Here is a 17,488-nt window from a genome sequence, read left to right as displayed (position 1 = left end):
CCAGACAGTGAATGTTAGCAGTTTTGCAGAATGGCAACATGAAATTTTCACCCACGCACAAAAAAGAAACAAAAAAACCCATTTGTGCTTCTATTAGTCTTTCTTCCTAATCATCAAACTTGGGGTTTATATACTTGGCTACTTATCAAACTCTTCCAATCCCTGAATTTAGGAATAACCACCACCCCCACCCCACCCCCAACTGCTAGCATAATTTATTTTTTCTTGATTGCATCTCACAAGTACTAGGTGGAAAGATCTTGTGTAGACCAGAAATTCTACCTTATTATGTCTGACTGCTAGAGACACCTTTAGGGGATAACTCTACCAGAGTCTAGACACTCAAAGGCCTAGCAACTCATCCTTTACTACAACCTCAGTAAAAGACTGGTTATTTTATCTCAACCTATCTTGTTATGTTTTCATCCTATACCTAAACCTTCACAATGCAACTGCATCATGCTAGTGCCCCAATACCATTTCGAGTGTCTCAAAAATGAGATTCAATTTAGGGCTCGGAGGGGGGGGAGTTGCATTCTTAAGTTTGTATCACAGCTTGTGTCCTCACTAGGACTTTTTTATACAATATTTTCCATAATTTTAAATGAGTCCTTTAAAACCTGCTAAAGACAGGGAATGTTGCCTCAACATCCGGAAAACTAAGTAAATATGGTATCACTTTTGGAAGTACACTTGAAGAAGCTTCCAGTTTCTTCTTCCAATATAGTCACAGGGGGCTCATATAAATGAAACATTTCCCTGGAAACATTAAAACTAGCTAAATTACGGGTCAAAGTGATAGTACAGCGGGTAGGGTGTTTGCCTTGCCTCCAAGTGACTCAGGTTCAATTTTGGCAACACAGATGGTCATCGGACCCCCATCAGAAATGATCCCTGAACAGAGTCAGGAGTAAGACCTGGGCACCACTGGATGTGTCCCAAGGCCCCCAAAACAAGTAAACAGGAAATAGCTAAATTAATTCTTTCAGCTCTGCTCACAAGAGATAGTGGTACCTAATAATGTCACCAAGTCTCTAGAAAATGTACCTAAGGAGAACCAGAGAGAACCAAACTTTCCTCATTGAGATATATTACTACAACAAAGAACTAGGTTTTCTGTATTTGGAGTTATTTGCCTTACTCGAAAATTTAGAACTCCAGAGACCTCAGACAAATAAAAATACTCTCCAGGTGAAGAGCTTGGAAATATATTTAAGCTTTCCAGAATTCTTTCATTTTTTAACTGAAGTATAATAGTTTTATTCAGGGAAATATGGAGAGAGAAGTGTTCAAGAGAAAACAGGCTTCTTTAAAGGGGAGAGAGATGAGAGTACACACCTCAGGTTGAGATGCATGAATCTCCAAGACAGAATGCACCTTTCCAGAATTTTTTTAAGGCAAACTCAGGATTTCCATTATGAGGGCATTTACCCTGTAACTCAGAAAACTTCAAATCTTGGAGACTGAAGTGTTAGTACAACGGTAGGACACTTGAGTTGGATGCAGCCAACCCCGGTTTAATCCTTGCCACCACATATGGTACCCCGAGCCTCGTCAAGAGTGATAGCTGAGCGCAAAGCCAGGAATGTTCTGAGAACAGGCAGATGTGGTCCAAAAACCAAAAAGAAAATGAAATCTTCAAATTTGAATGGGAAATTTGAACATGCCAATAGAAACGAAATATGTCTTTGCCTGGATCCTCAAACAATGGACTGGAAAGTAAGGAATTAAAGCACAGCAAGTTATCTGGAAGTGGAGAAAGATGATGAAGGTGGCAGTCAGTACCATTCAACCTACAATTTCTACAATTTGTAAATTGGTAACTACTACTTCTTACTGCTGCCCCCCCCCAAAAAGAAATGCATCTCTCACCTTTACAGTTTTTGTTCCAGATCAAATAATCTATAAAAGACAGAACTACAATACTGTCCCTTTCATGGAAATGTTCAACACTAAGGGTGGTAGGCCCTACTTCCTCTAATATACCTCTCCTACTGCCATTCTCCCTTTAGACTGTGGCTATGGCTTCTCAGCTTCCCCATTGCTCTGAGCTGATATAGTTGCGAAGGTCTGGTGTTTGTTACTTTCAGTGGCTCCTTTGAGTTGCTGTGTTCCTTCTAGTTTGGTGAGGAATAGCCTCTTTGGACTAGTGTAGAAGTATTAATGAGAACACTTATTTTTGTCTCAACAGTCATTGTATACCCAATCAATGTCATGCGAAAGTCACAATGTTTTCTCAGCACTGGGTTTTACTTTGGGGAGAATAGGAGCAAGGGGAGGGGGAACAGGTTCCCACAGGGTCTCCCAAGTGTGTAAGACTAATAGTATAAAGATGCGAAAAGATGACCAGGCATGGGATGAAAAAATAGTACAGTGGGTAAGGCATCTACTTTGCATACAGCCAACCCAGGTTCGATTCCTGGCACCATATATGGTTTCCTGAGCTCCACCAGGAGTAATTCCTGAGTTCAGAGCCAGGAGTGAGCCCTGAGCACAGTTAGTATGCCCCCCCCCAAAAAAAAACCAAGCAAAATAAAGAAAAAAGATGACCAGGCAGATTTGATGGCAGGTCCCAAAACTTTAAAAATCTGATTTCTATATTCTATCAAAAACAGAGACATATGTGTAATTGCCTAGGACATGGTGTTCAGTAAGTGTTAGTTGCCTTTTCTAGCAGGGTTCTTCACAGGCTGGACTATACCTATGTATCATCATCCTTCTACTTCCTCTTGCGAAAATGAAGCTCACCTAGAAAACCAGGGAGGGGAGTCAGAGAGACTAGTACAGTAGGTAGGGTGCTTGCCTTACACTCGGCCAACCAGGGTTCAATTCCTGGCACTCCCTAAGGTTCCCCAAGCCTCAAAAGAAGTGGTTCCTGAGCAGGGAGCCGGGAGTAAGACCTGCGCACAGCTGGGTGTGGCCCCCCAAAACAAAAAATAGCAAACCAGGATGGGGGGAGGCTGAAGAAAGTACAGGAGTTAAGGCACTTGTCTTGCATATGGCCACTTTGGCTGACCCTGAGTTGATCCCTAGGGCCACATAAAGGTCTCTCCTGAGCACAGAATCAGAAATAGCCCCTAAGCATGGCCAGGTATGGTTCCCCCCAATGAAGTGAAACTAGGGAATAAAAAGTTCAGTATAGTTAAGATAATGAAATTATTTAGTTATCTCAGTATAGGGCTTCACTGTCCCCAACCTCCCCACTCAGCTATGTCAGGGAGAGGTTGAGGGTAATTTCCTGAGTGGTTTCCCCAGGGTCAAGCTAGCTTGCTCTAGAAGATTCCATGTGGAAGGCTGAGGGTTGCAATGCTAGTGCACAGTCCTTTCTTTTTGGCGATGATAATCTGGGGGGAAGAAGAAAAGGAAAGGGAGAGAAAGCATGTTATTTTCAAGCCTGAGTTCCAAATTCCCCATTCTCAACTTGTGAGGTGTCTACCAATCAGTATTTGTAGACTTCCTACCTAGGGTCCTTCCAGGTAAGTAATAAATAATAATAATACACTTACTGTAGGGAAAGAAGCGAACACGCATGCTGATTTCACGGGCTGTCTTCAAGATATCAACAGCCTGTAAAGAAACATAGCAGGCTGTACAAATGAAGAGATATGACCCAGGAAAAAATTATAACAGTGAAAAGTAGTTTGTCACTGCAACCTTCTAGGTTACTAATAGCAGCTTCCTTCTAATTCACTTCCTCAGGAAAGAGTCATTATCAAGTTAGAGATAAAGCTAATCCTGTCCAACCTGTTTCACCTGGGATTGCTTCCTGCCTCACAATATTCCGAGTGCTGTGCTCACCTTGCTGTGCTCAATATCTTGGAAATCCACATCATTCACAGCTAGAACTTGGTCCCCTTCTTGAAGTCCTGCTCGGTGTGCATCAGAGTCAGGAATCACCTAGTGGTAAGAAAAGAATATATATGACTGATGTGGGATCATTTCTAAGACAGCAAATTGCTATTAAGTGCTATTCAAATGTAAGGAGTATATGTGTGGGATCGAGAGAGGAGGGCGGTGGGGGGGAGAAAGAGAGCGAGGAGGAGGAGAGAGAGAATGCAAGAGCATGTAGAGAGGTAAATAGCTTGCCAGGTGGAAAGCTTTATGCGGTAAACGGTGCCCATTATGCTTTTCTAAGAATCTAAGGAAACAGTCTTCTCCTAGGCCTTATGAAATAGGAGTCCAGCAACTGAATAACAACAAAAGGAAGCAGCTATCCATTTTACCTATGATGCACACACACCTTGGAGATGAAGATACCAAGCTGAGAGGCCTTTCCTCCTCGTATGTTAAATCCCAACTATAAGACAAGAACATAGATTCGGGTCTCAGTACAGAGAACAAACACAAGAATATCTAGTAGCATCACTGTATGATAGCTTAGCTTATGTAATTCTCAAAGAGAAATTAGCAATTGTGTAAGTAGCATTTCAGCTTTTCTGCCTATAAAATGCAAAGTTTCCTTACCGTCCTAACTGCTTCCCAATTCATTTCCCCAACCAACTGGCTTGGTGCGCATATACAAATACACAACAACAACAATAACAGCAACAACAACAATATGTATGTACACGTAGCTTAGAATAATATACAACTGGGGCCAAGAAGATAGATGAAAGGGCTCATGTGTATACTTTTCATGTGGGAGCCCTGGATTCAATCCCCACTATGTGGTCCCCCAACACCACCAGAAGCAGCAACACCAGAGCACCAAGCCAGGAGTATCCCACAGTACTACCAGGTAAGGACCCCAAGAGAAAGGCATAATTTCTTAACAAACACACCTGAGCTCCAGGGGGTTTCTTCAGTGTGACGATTCGGGGCAGAAACTGAGTGAGTTCATTGTTATAGTCTGGGTGGTATATCCTCTGCAAGAAAGATTTCACTATTAGACAAAGACTTTACATCCAACTCCATCTGAAAAGCCAGTGGGTTACTCTGAACGCATTGACTGCGTTTATGTACAAGAGATAACAGTACTCAGATGGGTAAATTAAAGAAGTGCTAACAGCCCATAGCAGTATATTCCTTTATCACAACCAAATAGCAAGTGGGGTTGTGAATTTCCAGAATTCTCTGGGCTAAATGGATTGGCGGGAGAATTCCTTTCAAAGTTTCCCATGGGCCTCTGTTGCTCAGAACATAACTTCTGGCTCCCCTGCTAACAAGGGCCGAGATTCACACTCCAACAAGCTTTCTAAACATGCAATTCTACCTTTCGTCTATCAACTCACGGTCACAGGGGGAGAAAAAAACCCTCTATTTCTGGGTACAGGGTTCTTACCTCATGAGGAGGAATCCATGCTGGGGGATTCTCATAAGCAGGCAGGAAAACCACCGGGTAATCATCATAAGGAATCCGGCCATCCATCTCTGACACGGCCCTGGAATGGAAAGGCTTATCAATAAAGCAGACAGAAGGAGTTCAAAAGGGACAACAAGCCCCGAAGTTTTACAAAGAGCTCCAATCTATCCCAAGGTGGTCTGTCTAGGGGTCCGGCCCACTTCCAGATCTGCGGATGCGAAAGAAGCTAGAAGAGAAACTTGGCTTCATTTAACACCTGGATACCAGACAACATTTTAGGTAATCCTAGAGACTAGCTGCTCTCTCGAGCCAATTCTGCAAAATCGGTCACACTGCCTTCCTTCTAGAGAAAAAGAGAATCAGGACGGCTTCGAGAATGATCTACGTTCGAAGGCCAAGGGAGTGTTGGGTCCAACTTTTCACACTGATCAAACTCTTCCCAGGTCGGAAACAGGAACGCCGGGCAAGGCACCGCCCCACCGTCTCGGGGGCGGGGGGGGGGGATCGGCAAAGGCGGGACGCCCCGGCGTCACCCTTCACTACCGGGTACCTTCCGGTCTCCGCCCAGCACGCTGCCCGGGGCCGGAGCCCAACAACGGGGAAAACGTCAATTCTCACCCGCCGGCAGGCCTGCACCAGCTCCCGGGCCGCTCGCCTCCGAGTCAGGCTGGGAACCGGAACCGGATGTTGCGCTGGGGCGGCCAGGGGCGGGGCCAGGGCGCGCGCCGAACGGGCCCGCCCTCTCCCCCCGCGCTCCTTCCGGTGCGCGCGGCCGCGGGGCGGGCCGTCGGCGGGCTTCCTGCGCGCCCATTGGCCGGCGCCTCTCGGGCGGATTTGAAACTTGGCGGTTAAAGCTCAGGCTGGGAGCGGGGAGACGGAAGGACGGGAAAGGGCCGCCGGAGCTCGGGGGCTTCAGGAGGCGCCTTTGCGCTCCACATCTGCCTCTCCCCCGGCACTCCGGGCCGTTGTTTGGTCGTCGCCGACTCCTGCTGGGGCTTGCCTTGCCGTTTCCGTGGCCGCCGGGCTCTCCTCAGCGCCGAGCGAACGGGCGCTCCGCCGGGGCCGAGCGAAGGGGAGTGACTCGGGCCGGGGCGGTTCCGCGGGGAGAAGCTGCGGCCGCTCAGAGGGGGCCGGAGCCTCGCCCCCCCCCCCCCCCTGCGATCTCCCGCCTTTTGAACAGCAAGTGTCTTGCCGTCCCGAAGCGCGATCATGAAGGAAGACGTGAAGGGCATTCCTGTGAGGGTCGCGCTGCGCTGCCGTCCTCTGGTCCCCAAGGAGCTCAGCGAGGGCTGCCAGATGTGCCTTTCCTTCGTCCCCGGCGAGCCTCAGGTGCGTCCACACACCTGGGCCTGACCTGCACAGCTGGGGCCTTAACGTTTCCAGGGCCGTCGGCCAGTCTTTTTATTTTATTTTATTTTATTTTATTTTGGTTCTTATGTCTCGTTCCTTGTCTTTCCAGGTGGTTGTTGGGGCGGACAAGTCCTTTACCTACGATTTTGTGTTTGACCCCGCTACTGAACAGGAAGAAGTCTTCAATACCGCGGTAGCGCCACTCATCAAAGGCATCTTTCGAGGTAAATGTTTTCCTTCTTAAGCCTGTTCCGGAACTGCGCTTCCGTGCTTCCGACGCAGGACTGCCTGAAGCAGCCTAGGATCGAAACGCTTACAGCCTCAGCTCTAACCCAGGATTATTTAGGGAAGTACCCTCTGAAGATTGCTTTATACTGCCTGTGCTTTCTGGGGGGCTGCAGCCATAGCACAGCGGTTGAGCATTCGCCTTGCACGCCCGCCGACCCCTGTTCGATTCCTCCGCCCCTCTCAAAGTGCCCAGCAAGCTACCAAGAGTATCCCGCCTGCATGGCAGAGCCTGGCAAGCTCCCCGTGCGTATTGGATATGCCAAAAACAGTAACAATAAGTCTCACAATGAGAGACATTACTGGTGCCCGCTCGAACAAATCGATGAGCAACGGGATGACAGTGACAGTGCTTTCCGTGGTCCTCCTTATATTGGACCTGAGAACATTTTTGTCGTTAGACACTTTGATGGGGGCCACTGCTGATCATCTTACTTGAGATACTTAGTGTACTGTCATCCAGTTGGTCATCGATTTGTTCCAGCCGGCACCAGTAACATCTCCATGCTGAGACTTGTTGTTACTGTTTTTGGCATAGCGAATACGCCCCGGGTAGCTTGCCAGGCTCTGCCGTCAAAGAAAAATATTTTCAGTTAAAAATAAGAAACAGAAGCAGTCCTGTTGAGTCACACACGACTCTCATGTAAGTTGTATGAAAACCAACCTGTATGAAAAGGACTGACAGGAATCTAGAGTGAATTTGACGGCATAGGGAAGCTTTAAGACAACTCTTGAATGGTGTTCAGACTAATTCTTGGTTAACTTTCAAGTCCCTGAATACTCTGCTCACTTCATAATCTTTATTATACAACCTAGTGCTTTTAATTTGTTGAAGACCATGTGATTCTGAAGAAAGTAGCACCTGAGAGACATCTAATTGTTATTTAGTTCAGTGTACATCATTAGTACAGAGTTGTACATTATACTAGTACAGTCTATTAAAATGATTACTCATATCTCAGGGCACAGTGAGCCTTTATTTCAGGGGCAGGGGTTGAGTTTGGATCTCATCCAAAGGTGCTCTGGAGTACTCCTGGCTCTGTGCTCAGGACTCTCTCCTGATAGTGCTGAGGTCCACAAACACCTCACCCCCTGTATTTCTTCTCTATTCCTACCTTAAACATTTTGTTTCATTTTTTTTTCTTCTTGGGGACCACACCCTGCAGTGTTCAGGGGTTACTCCTTGCTCTGCACTCAGGAATTATTCCTGGCATTGCTTAGGGGACCATATGTGATGACAGGGTTGGAATCCAAGTTGGCTATGTGCAAGGCAAATACCCTACCCACTGAAATATCACTCCATCCCCTTGTTGCAAAATTATAAGCAAACTTAGAGAAATGATACAAGAAAAGCACACATAACTTTTCTTGAACCATTTGACTTGTTGACCTGATTTCCCCCTATGATTTAGTGTATATTTTCTACAAACAAGGACTTTGTCTTACACACAACACACAGTAAACACAATATAACCACCAAAATAATAGAATTAGTATTGCTATATTACTACTTCCTATAACCCATACAAGTTTCACCAGTTGTTTTAATGTCCTTTAGAGCAAAAGGATCAAGTTCATACTCACAGGTTGTATTTCATTATACTGCCTATTGTAGTCATATTCATTCTAACATGTAGGCCTCTTGGGATTTTTTTTTGGTGGTGGGGCGAAACACACTTGGTACTTCCAGTGAGGGATTACTCCTAGCAGGGCTGAGGGGACCATGTTAGGTGGTGCTGGGCTTTGAAACTGACTTGGCTGTGTAATAAGGCAAGAACCCTTCCTGCTGCACTATCAATTCTGCCCCAGGCCTTTTTCTTTCTAATTTTGATGAGCAGCACACTTTTTAAGATCACAGGCTTGTTATTTTCTAGAATGTTTCTCAATTTTGGTTTGCTAATACTTATCACCAAATTTAGGTTATAGGAATGTCACAGAAGTGGTGTTCTATTCTTCTCATTGAATCCTGTCATGCTGCAAATAATTTTGATTTGTTCCATTACTGCTGATGTTCCTATCTTTAATCACCATTGCTCAATTCCTTTAAGGTTTTTCCAAAACAATATGGTTTCCAGAACCTTTGGCATCTAGTAATCTTTCCCAGAATATACCTTCACAGCATATTAGCAGAACTGTAATTCTACTTTCATATTCTTAAATTGAAAAACTATGAGTTACATTATAGTGTTTAGAGGAAATATAAAGTACAAAAGGATTCCTATGTATATTTTTTGGTCAACGCTGCCCTTGATTGCAAAGGCAAAGTCAGTGTTTTTCAGTCAGCTCAAATAGTACCCTCTTGTCATCTGAATTCCTAATACTACAGAACCTTGAGTATTTCATAGGAAGTATGGAAACTTGTTTTACCCTCTGTTAGGTAAATGCATCTGTGATTTTAATGAAGGTGATGGAATATTATCTTGCTCCATACTCATACCAGGTGATAATACTAGCAGTCTGTTACAGTGAAAACTTCAGTATTGCATCTTATTTTTCAGAACATCAGGGTCTTAATTTAGACAAAGATGTTCTTTCAAGACTTAAAGGTTTTCATATATTAAAAAAATATTTCAAAATGTAATGATGCTTTTAATTTACTTGAGGTCACAAATTTTTTATTTAAGTGGATCGGCATGAAAAGTTTCATGCTAAGTGAAATGAGTCAGAAAGAGAGAGACAGACATAGAAAGATTGCACTCATCTATGACATATAGAATAACAGAGTGGGAGACTAACACCCAAGAATTGTAGAAACAACTACCAGGATGTTGACTCCATGGCTAGGACGCTGGCCTCACATTCTGGGGAAAGGGCAACTCAGAGAAGGGATCACCAACTATAATGTAGTCGAAGGCCATGTGGGAGAAGGGAGTTGCGGGCTGAATGAGGGCTAGAGACTGAGCACAGTGACCACTCAACACCTTTATTGCAAACCACAATAGCTAATTAGAGGGAGAGAACAGAAGGGAATGCCCTGCCACAGTGACAGGGTGGGGTGGGGGGGAGATGGGATTGGGGAGGATGGGAGGGATGCTGAGTTTACTGGTGGTGGAATATGGGCACTGGTGAAGGGATGGGTTCCCGAACTTTGTATGGGGGAAGCATAAGCACAGATGTGTATAAATCTGTAACTGTACCCTCATGGTGATTCATTAATTAAAAATAAATAAATTTATTTAAAAAAAATGTAATGATGCTTTTCCTTCAAACTCCAAACTTATCTCGATAAACTCTAGGTAGTAGTGTGGATTTTGTTACCTTTAACAGAGAAAGCTTGTCTTGTATTCCTTTATATTTTCCCTTTGTTATTGTTGCTGCGGTGTCTAGAGATTACACCCTCAGTCATGGTGCGCCAGAGGTCACATACACTTGGCTACAGTGATCGCACACGTGGTTATGGTGCTCTCACATACCTTGTTGGAGTGTGGGGTTGGGGTGTTCTGGCCACATTTATTATAATATCAGAGATTTCACTGCCTCTGGTCACATGGACCACACAGCAGTGCTGGAGTTTCACACATTGATTTGGGTCCATGGCAGGTGTTCAGCTCATGGCTTCAAACATGCAAAGCAGATAGTCTTAATCCTGGGCCCAAGTATTCCTTTAGTACATGTTTACCATCAGTCTAACAAGGAACAGACTTCTCCAAGGTCATATTTTTTCCACCTTGAAGTAAGTTTGCACTTATTGCTCCCTCTTTATTGCTACTTCTTAGTAGCTACCATTAATGGGCTGTGGATATAGCTTAGAGGTCTTGAGTACCTGCAGGAATTCTGGGTTTGATCCCTGGTATTGTATAATCTCCCAAGATCCAGTTGGCCGAAAACATGAAAAAACTCATGAAAATAGGATTTTCTTACTAAATATAGTAATGATTGATTGCCTTTTGGTCTTTTCCTATATTACTTATGCCTAACAATTATTTTTAACAGTTTTGTTTCTGTTAACTATATACAAATGCTTTTTTGTAGATTCTTTATAGTATCTCAAAGCAAAAGTCATCAATCAATTGAATTATATTTGATAATATTTCTATGGGAAGCCTGATAATGTAGTTAAGATATTATCTGAGCATTCAGATGGGCAGTGGATTCTTTCACTGCCCAAAGCAATTCTGTTGCCTTGTGAAATGAGTCTATTAATTAAATATATACTGGAATCCCTGTTATTTATGCAGCTTCTAATTTTCATTTAATTCACATGACTTAGGATTACTCAAACAATGGATAAAGTAAAATTACAAAGTCCTAAAGCTTTGAAGGGCTATTAGGAGGCCCATGTGTTCTGGGGTTAGTTTTTTTCGTCGTTGCATATTGGAATAGTATAAAGTCCGTTGCATATTGGAATAGTATAAAGTCATGGCACCCATAAAGCTTACCTGTTTCTACTATTCCTATGAGACTGAATTTTGTTACAATTAATTGCTGAAGGAAATGGAGTGTATTGATTCAATGAATATGTTTAAGCACCACTTGTAACTTCTGTTTTGCCAGGATACAATGCTACTGTACTTGCCTATGGACAGACTGGCTCTGGAAAAACCTATTCAATGGGAGGTACATACACTGCAGAACAAGAGAATGAACCAACAGTTGGTGTTATTCCTCGGGTAATACAACTACTCTTCAAAGAAATTGATAAAAGGAATGACTTTGAATTTTCCCTGAAAGTATCATACTTAGAGGTAAATTTTTAATCTTTGTCATTATTTTTATTTATTTACTTATTTATATTTAGCTTTTTGGTTCACACCCAGTGATGCACAGGGGTTACTCCTGGCTCTGCACTGAGGAAGTAATTCCTGGCAGTGCTCAGGGGACCATATGGAATCTGGGAATCCTAGGTCAGCCACATGCAAGGCAAATGCCCTACCTGCTGTAGCCCCAATCTTTCATTATTCTGAATTCAAGTTTATCTTTGGGTAGAAATCTAAGTCAGGTTTTTCTTAGCTGAGCTCAAAATAGTAAGTTGCATTCTTAGAAAGCTGCATTATAACAAATTGATAGTGAAAATTTACTGGCTCTGTTATACTGAGCATCCACCCTGTCCTTTCTTTGTTATCAGGTAATATATTTAATCTGATTATTAGTGGAGTTGACAAGATTGTATAAAAATGATGACAGGGTTTTTTTTTTAATTTTTAAAATTTTATTGAATCACCGTGAGATATTTACAAGCTTTCATGTTTGGGTTACAATCTCACAATGATCAAACACCCATCCCTCCACCAGTGCACATTCCCCACCACCAATATCCCAGATATACCCTGCCTTTTCCACCCTCCCCCTGCCTCTAAGACAGACAGTATTCCCCATATTCTCACTCTACTTTTGGGCATTATAGCTTGCAATACAGGCACTGAGAGGTCATCATGTTTGGCCCATTATCTACTTTCGGCATGCATCTCCCATCCCAACTGTTTCCTCGAGCCATCATTTTCTTAGTGATCCCTTCTCTATTCCATCTGCCTTCTCCCCTCCGCTCATGAAGCAGTCTTCCAGCTATGGGGCAATCCCCCTGGCCCTTGTATCTACTGTCCTTGGGTGTCAGCCTCATGTGATGTTATTCTCTACTCCACAAATGAGTGCAGTCCCTCTATGTCTGTCCCTCTCTTTCTGACTAATTTCACTTAGCATGATACTTTCCATATTTATCCATTTATAAGCAAATTTCATGACTTCATCTCTCCTAACAGCTGCATAGTATTCCATTGTGTGGATGTACCAAAGTTTCTTTAGCCAGTCATTTGTTTTAGGGCACTCGAGTTGTTTCCATATTTTGGCTATTGTGACCAGTGCTGCAATGAATATATAGGTACAGATGTCATTTCTACTGTGCTCTTTTGCAACCTCGGGATATATTCCCAGAAGTGGTATTGCAGGGTCATATAGAAGCTCAATTTATAGTTTTTGAAAGACTGTCCATATTGTTTTCCAGAAAGGCTGGACCACTTGGCATTCCCACCAACAGTGAAGGAGCGTCCCTTTTCCCCCACATCCATGCCAGCACTGGTTGCTTTTGTTTTTTGAATGTGTGCCAGTCTCTGTGATGTGAGATGATATCTCATTGTTGTTTTGATTTGCATCTCTCTGATGGCTAGCGATGTGAAGCATTTTTTAATGTGCCTTTTGGCCATTTGTATTTCTTTTTTGAGGAAACTTCTGTTCATTTCTTTTTTTTTTTTGCTTTTTGGGTCACATCCAGCGATGTTCAGGGGTTACTCCTGGCTTTGCACTCAGGAATTACTCCTGGCAGTGCTTGGGGAACCATATGGGATGCCAGGGATCGAACCCAGATCGGCCACATGCAAGAAAAATGCTCTACCCGCTGTGCTATCGCTCCGGCCCTGAAACTTCTGTTCATTTCTTCTCCCCATTTTTTGATGGGGTTGGAGGTTTTTTTCTTATACAATTCCACAAGTATCTTGTATATCCTGGATATTAATCTCTTATCAGATAGGTATTGGGTAAATATTCTTTCCCATTCTGTGGACTCTTTCTGTATTTTGGTCACTGTTTCTTTTGAGGTGCAGAAGCTTCTTATTTTGATGTAGTGACAGGCGTTTTATAAGTCCAATTTGGTCTCTATTATAGATATTCTTCAGTTTGCAATTTTTTTTATTTCCCATAATTGTTTTGAGTCTGATGTTTCATAAATAATGATTTAAAAATTGGGTAAATTATTGTAAGTAATGATAGAATGTATTTAGCATATATTTCAAAGCCCTTATGTTATAGGTTCTTGGACCGTAGTAGTAAATAAAATTTTTAGTTTTTCAAAATTTATTAAAGCATCATGATTTACAAAGTTACTTATAGTTGAATTTTTGACATAAAATGTTCCAGTACCAATCCCATACCAGTGTCAACTTCCCTTCACCAATGTTCTCAGGTTCCCTTCCCTCCCCTAACTCAGCCTGCCATTTTGATAGGCACCGTTTTTATTAATTCACTGTAAGGTACAATAACAAAACTTTCATATTTGAGCTTTGATCATACACTCATCAAACACTCATCCCTTCACCAGTGCATCTTTTCTACCACCAGAGTCTCCAGTAACCCCCCCGCCCCCAACACCCAATTCCACACCTACCCCTGCCTGTGTGGCACACAATTTGCACAATACTCTTTCTCTACTTTGGTTGCCCTCGATATTTGTGTCAAGTCCCACCAGCACTCATACCTGCCAAAAGTGCAACCGGTGCTAGACGGTGTGCTTTATATTGCTTGTTATGGATACAGTATAATGTCGCGTAGCTGCTCTTGTGGCCACATGATCTCGGAATTCTAAAATTTTAAAAATTAGGGTCTGGAGAGGTTGCTGCAGCAAGCTGCTCAGGTCCGAGATTCGTTTGTGTGTCTCTGGATCATGGCTGTGTGGGAGCTTAAGTAGACAGTGGCCGGGCTTGGGCGTATACTCAGAGTCCCATGGGGCAGGGGCAAGGAGAAGGATCGACTCCTCCCCTGTCCTATGAGGCCTGGTGTTTCCCACCCCCGCCGCCCATACCTAAAGCTTTTTGCTGAGTTCTAGAAGGTGGTGGCCGCTAGGGTTCCTAGAGGGCAGGCGAAGGGACAGAGGGCAGGCGAAGGGACGGCACCTGCCTCCAACGGGAGCGGCCTGGCGATAAAGGCCTATTGCAAAGTCCAGAGCCATCTCTGCAACAAGTTGCTTGGGTCCGAGATCCGTTTGTGTGTCTCTGACAGGCACCTTTTTAGTTTGATTGTTAAAGTTTGGGTGTTGTGATTTCAGTATTGTTGACTCTGTGGTTTGGATATTTAGCTATATCATTCCTTAACACCACTGATGTACCTGAATCCCTTCCCCCATTCCCCCTGTGGCTTCTCATCTGTCTCTCTACCCCACCCCCCTTGATTTCTTTCCTTCTCTTCCTTATTCCCTAGGGCTAAGGGTGATCTAGGCATTTGCCCTTTAAACCATTGCCTTTCCTCATCCAGTTATTCTAAATATCACATATTAGTGGTATCATCCTGTATTCATCCTTTTTCTAGCTTACTTCATTTAATGTGTCTTCCAGTTCCATCCATGATGCAGTGAATTGTATGATTTCATCATTACTTATATCTGTGTAGTATCCCATTGTGTATATATACCACATTTTCTTGATCAACTTATCTGTTGTTGTCATCTAGGTTGATTTCAAATATTAGCTATTATACTGAGTGTTGCAATGAATAAGATTGTGTATACATCCGTCAGAATGAATGTTTTTCTGTCCTGGGGATAGATAACCCAAAGTGGAATGGCTGGGCCATATGGCATCTCAATTCTAAGTTCACTGAGTACACTTCATGATGTTTTCCATAAGGCTTGAACCAGACAACATTCCCACCAGCAGTGGATGAGAGTTCTTTTTTTCCGCACACCCCCACCAACATATTTTGTTCCCAGTATTTTTGATATGTATCCTTATCACGGGTGTAAGATGGTATCTCATTGTTGTCTTGCTTTGGATTTCCCTAATAATAAGTGGACTGGAGCAATAGCACAGCAGGCAGGGCATTTGCCTTGCACGTGGCTGACCTTGGTTCCATTCCCCCATCCCTCTCAGAGAGCCCGGCAAGCTACCAAGAGTATCCCTCTGCACGGCAGAGCCTGGCAAGCTACCTTTGTTGAATTCAATATGCTAAAAACAGTAACAACAAGTCTCAGAATTGAGACGTTACTGGTGCCCACTCGAGCAAATCAATGAACAATGGGATGACAGTGCTACAGTGGTAGACAGTGCTAATAATAAGTTATGATGAGTATGTTTATGTGCCTGTTGACCATCTGTTGGTCTTCTTCAGAGAAGTACCTTTTCATTTCCTCTCCACATTTTTGGATGAGGATTTTTGATTTTTTCCAAGATGTTTTTATTGAATTACTGAGATAAACCCTTACAAAGTTGTTCATTATTAGGTTTCAGTCATACAGTGTTCCAACACCCATCCCTCCACCAGTGTACATTTCCCAGCAACAGTGTTCCCAGTTTCTCTCCTATTACCACCATCACCTCCACCCTACTCCTAGCCTTCCTCTATGACAGGCACTTCCTCTCTCTCTCTCTCTCTCTCTCTCTCTCTCTCTCTCTCTCTCTCTCTCTTTGGGGATTGTGGTTTGCAATACTTGCTTTCTGGATCACACCCGGAGATGCTCAGAGGTTACTCTGGAGATGCTCAAGGGTTACTCCTGGAGGTGCTTGGGGGACCATATGGGACGCCAGGGATCAAACCTGGGTCAGCTGTGTGGAAAGCAAATGCCCTACCCACTGTACTATTGCTCCAGCCTCATTTTTTGATTTTTTTTGGTTGATCTTTGTGAGTACTTTATATAAACCTTTTATCTGATGTGTTGAGAACAGATATTGTCTACCATTCAGTTTGCTGTCTTTGGGTTTTAGCCTGTGTTTCTTTTGCTATAAAGAAACGATTTTGCTCTATGTAGTCCCATTTGTTTAGTTTTGATTCTATACCCTTTGTCAATGGCATCTATCATTGAAGACTCCTTTGAGGTCTCGGTCTTAGAGCATTCTGCCTATAATTTCCTCAGTGTATTTTATAGACTCTGGTCTTATTTCAAAGTCTTTGATCCACTTTGAGTCGGCTTTTGGGAAAAGTTGGCCATTGTGAGATAATGGCTTTAGCTTTAATTTCTTAAAGAATTGGTTATCCAATTCTTTCAACACCATTTGTTTAAGAAACTGTCTTTAGAGCATTTTATGCTCTCAGCTCCTTTGTCAAAAATTACCTGATATATATATATATATATATATATATATATATATATATATATATATATATATATATATATATATATGGTTGTCCTGGATATTCTATTCTGACCCATTGTCCAGAGAGTCTGTCCATACAGAACCATGATGAAAACCAGATATTTTAAAAATTCCTCTCATGCTGGAGTTTTATTCTGGAGTATATTATTATGCATTTAGATTAACTAGATATACTTAATCTCATGACACCAAAAATACAGTTGGGAAAACTGTGGTTTCTGGAAATTAGCTGGTTGGTTCCATGGCAGTGATAACAGTGTCTAATCTTTAAGGGACAAAATTTTAAGCATTTAGTGATAAAATTTGAAAATTTCACCCTGAAGTTGAAGCTGCCTATGTTCATAAGTCTAGGAGGTGTAGAATTGAAGGAGAGAAATTAAACATCATGAAGATTAGTTTTCAGGGTAGGTATGCCAGGATCATTTAGGGTGAAGCGTATCCATTGTGTTCTGGATGTGCTGACTTCTGAAATGTCCCCAAATGTAAGGTTCCTGCCTGCATAATGTCTGGCAGTAGGGTTTTGTGGTTTTGTATATGTTCCCCTTAGAAAGAAAAAAATTATTAGCCTTCATCATTATCTTGCAGTTTTGACTAAGGCAATCTAACATAAAGATAACTTGAGACCATGTTATATTAAATAATAGCAATAGCAATAATAAATAGGTTTACACTGTTCTAAGTACTTAAAGTGCTGGTTGTTGGTTTTTCCTTTTGCTTCTTACTTTCACCCTCCACTAAAAACCTCTTAACATGTTAACAA

At 42.7% G+C, this 17,488-nt stretch overlaps 2 protein-coding genes across 3 annotated transcripts in view; one reads left to right on the top strand and one right to left on the bottom strand.

Annotated features, from left to right (window-relative positions):
- Positions 1 to 202: 202 nt before the first annotated feature.
- On the bottom strand, positions 203 to 6,031 carry PDZD11 (PDZ domain containing 11). Of its 2 annotated transcripts, none has more exons than XM_055122854.1 (7): positions 5,853 to 5,954; positions 5,282 to 5,381; positions 4,782 to 4,865; positions 4,241 to 4,297; positions 3,799 to 3,897; positions 3,507 to 3,567; positions 203 to 3,344 (listed from the first exon to the last, which is right to left on the bottom strand). In XM_055122854.1, exons 2-7 carry the CDS (start codon positions 5,366 to 5,368, stop codon positions 3,310 to 3,312), a joined length of 423 nt encoding a protein of 140 aa, XP_054978829.1. In that variant the 5' UTR covers positions 5,369 to 5,381; positions 5,853 to 5,954; the 3' UTR covers positions 203 to 3,309. The 2 variants fall into 2 exon arrangements, with proteins under 2 accessions (XP_054978829.1, XP_054978828.1); XM_055122853.1 differs by having other exon boundaries at positions 206 to 3,344; positions 5,921 to 6,031.
- A 152-nt stretch (positions 6,032 to 6,183) lies between these two features.
- Positions 6,184 to 17,488, top strand: part of KIF4A (kinesin family member 4A) — a 173,626-nt gene continuing 162,321 nt past the window's right edge. Inside the window, exons 1-3 of the mRNA XM_055121514.1 lie at positions 6,184 to 6,631; positions 6,762 to 6,876; positions 11,432 to 11,622. Coding sequence (XP_054977489.1) covers positions 6,512 to 6,631; positions 6,762 to 6,876; positions 11,432 to 11,622 — 426 coding nt within the window. The 5' untranslated portion in view covers positions 6,184 to 6,511. The remainder of the gene's footprint in view (positions 6,632 to 6,761; positions 6,877 to 11,431; positions 11,623 to 17,488) is intronic.

The sequence above is a fragment of the Sorex araneus genome, chromosome X, assembly GCF_027595985.1.
Source record: "Sorex araneus isolate mSorAra2 chromosome X, mSorAra2.pri, whole genome shotgun sequence".
Lineage (NCBI taxonomy): Eukaryota > Metazoa > Chordata > Mammalia > Eulipotyphla > Soricidae > Sorex > Sorex araneus.
Note: the sequence above shows the minus strand (reverse complement) of the source record. Positions and strands in the feature narration are given on the sequence as shown.

Excerpts from the sequence above, each read along its gene's own strand:
- PDZD11 (XM_055122853.1), bottom strand. The coding sequence starts at position 5,368 with ATGGATGGCCGGATTCCTTATGATGATTACCCGGTGGTTTTCCTGCCT. Across the intron at positions 4,298-4,781 it reads AGAAACCCCCTGGAGCTCAG|TTGGGATTTAACATACGAGG; the intron begins GTGTGTTTGTTA and ends CTTGTCTTATAG. Across the intron at positions 3,345-3,506 it reads TGTTCGCTTCTTTCCCTACA|ATTATCATCGCCAAAAAGAA; the intron begins GTAAGTGTATTA and ends TCTTCCCCCCAG.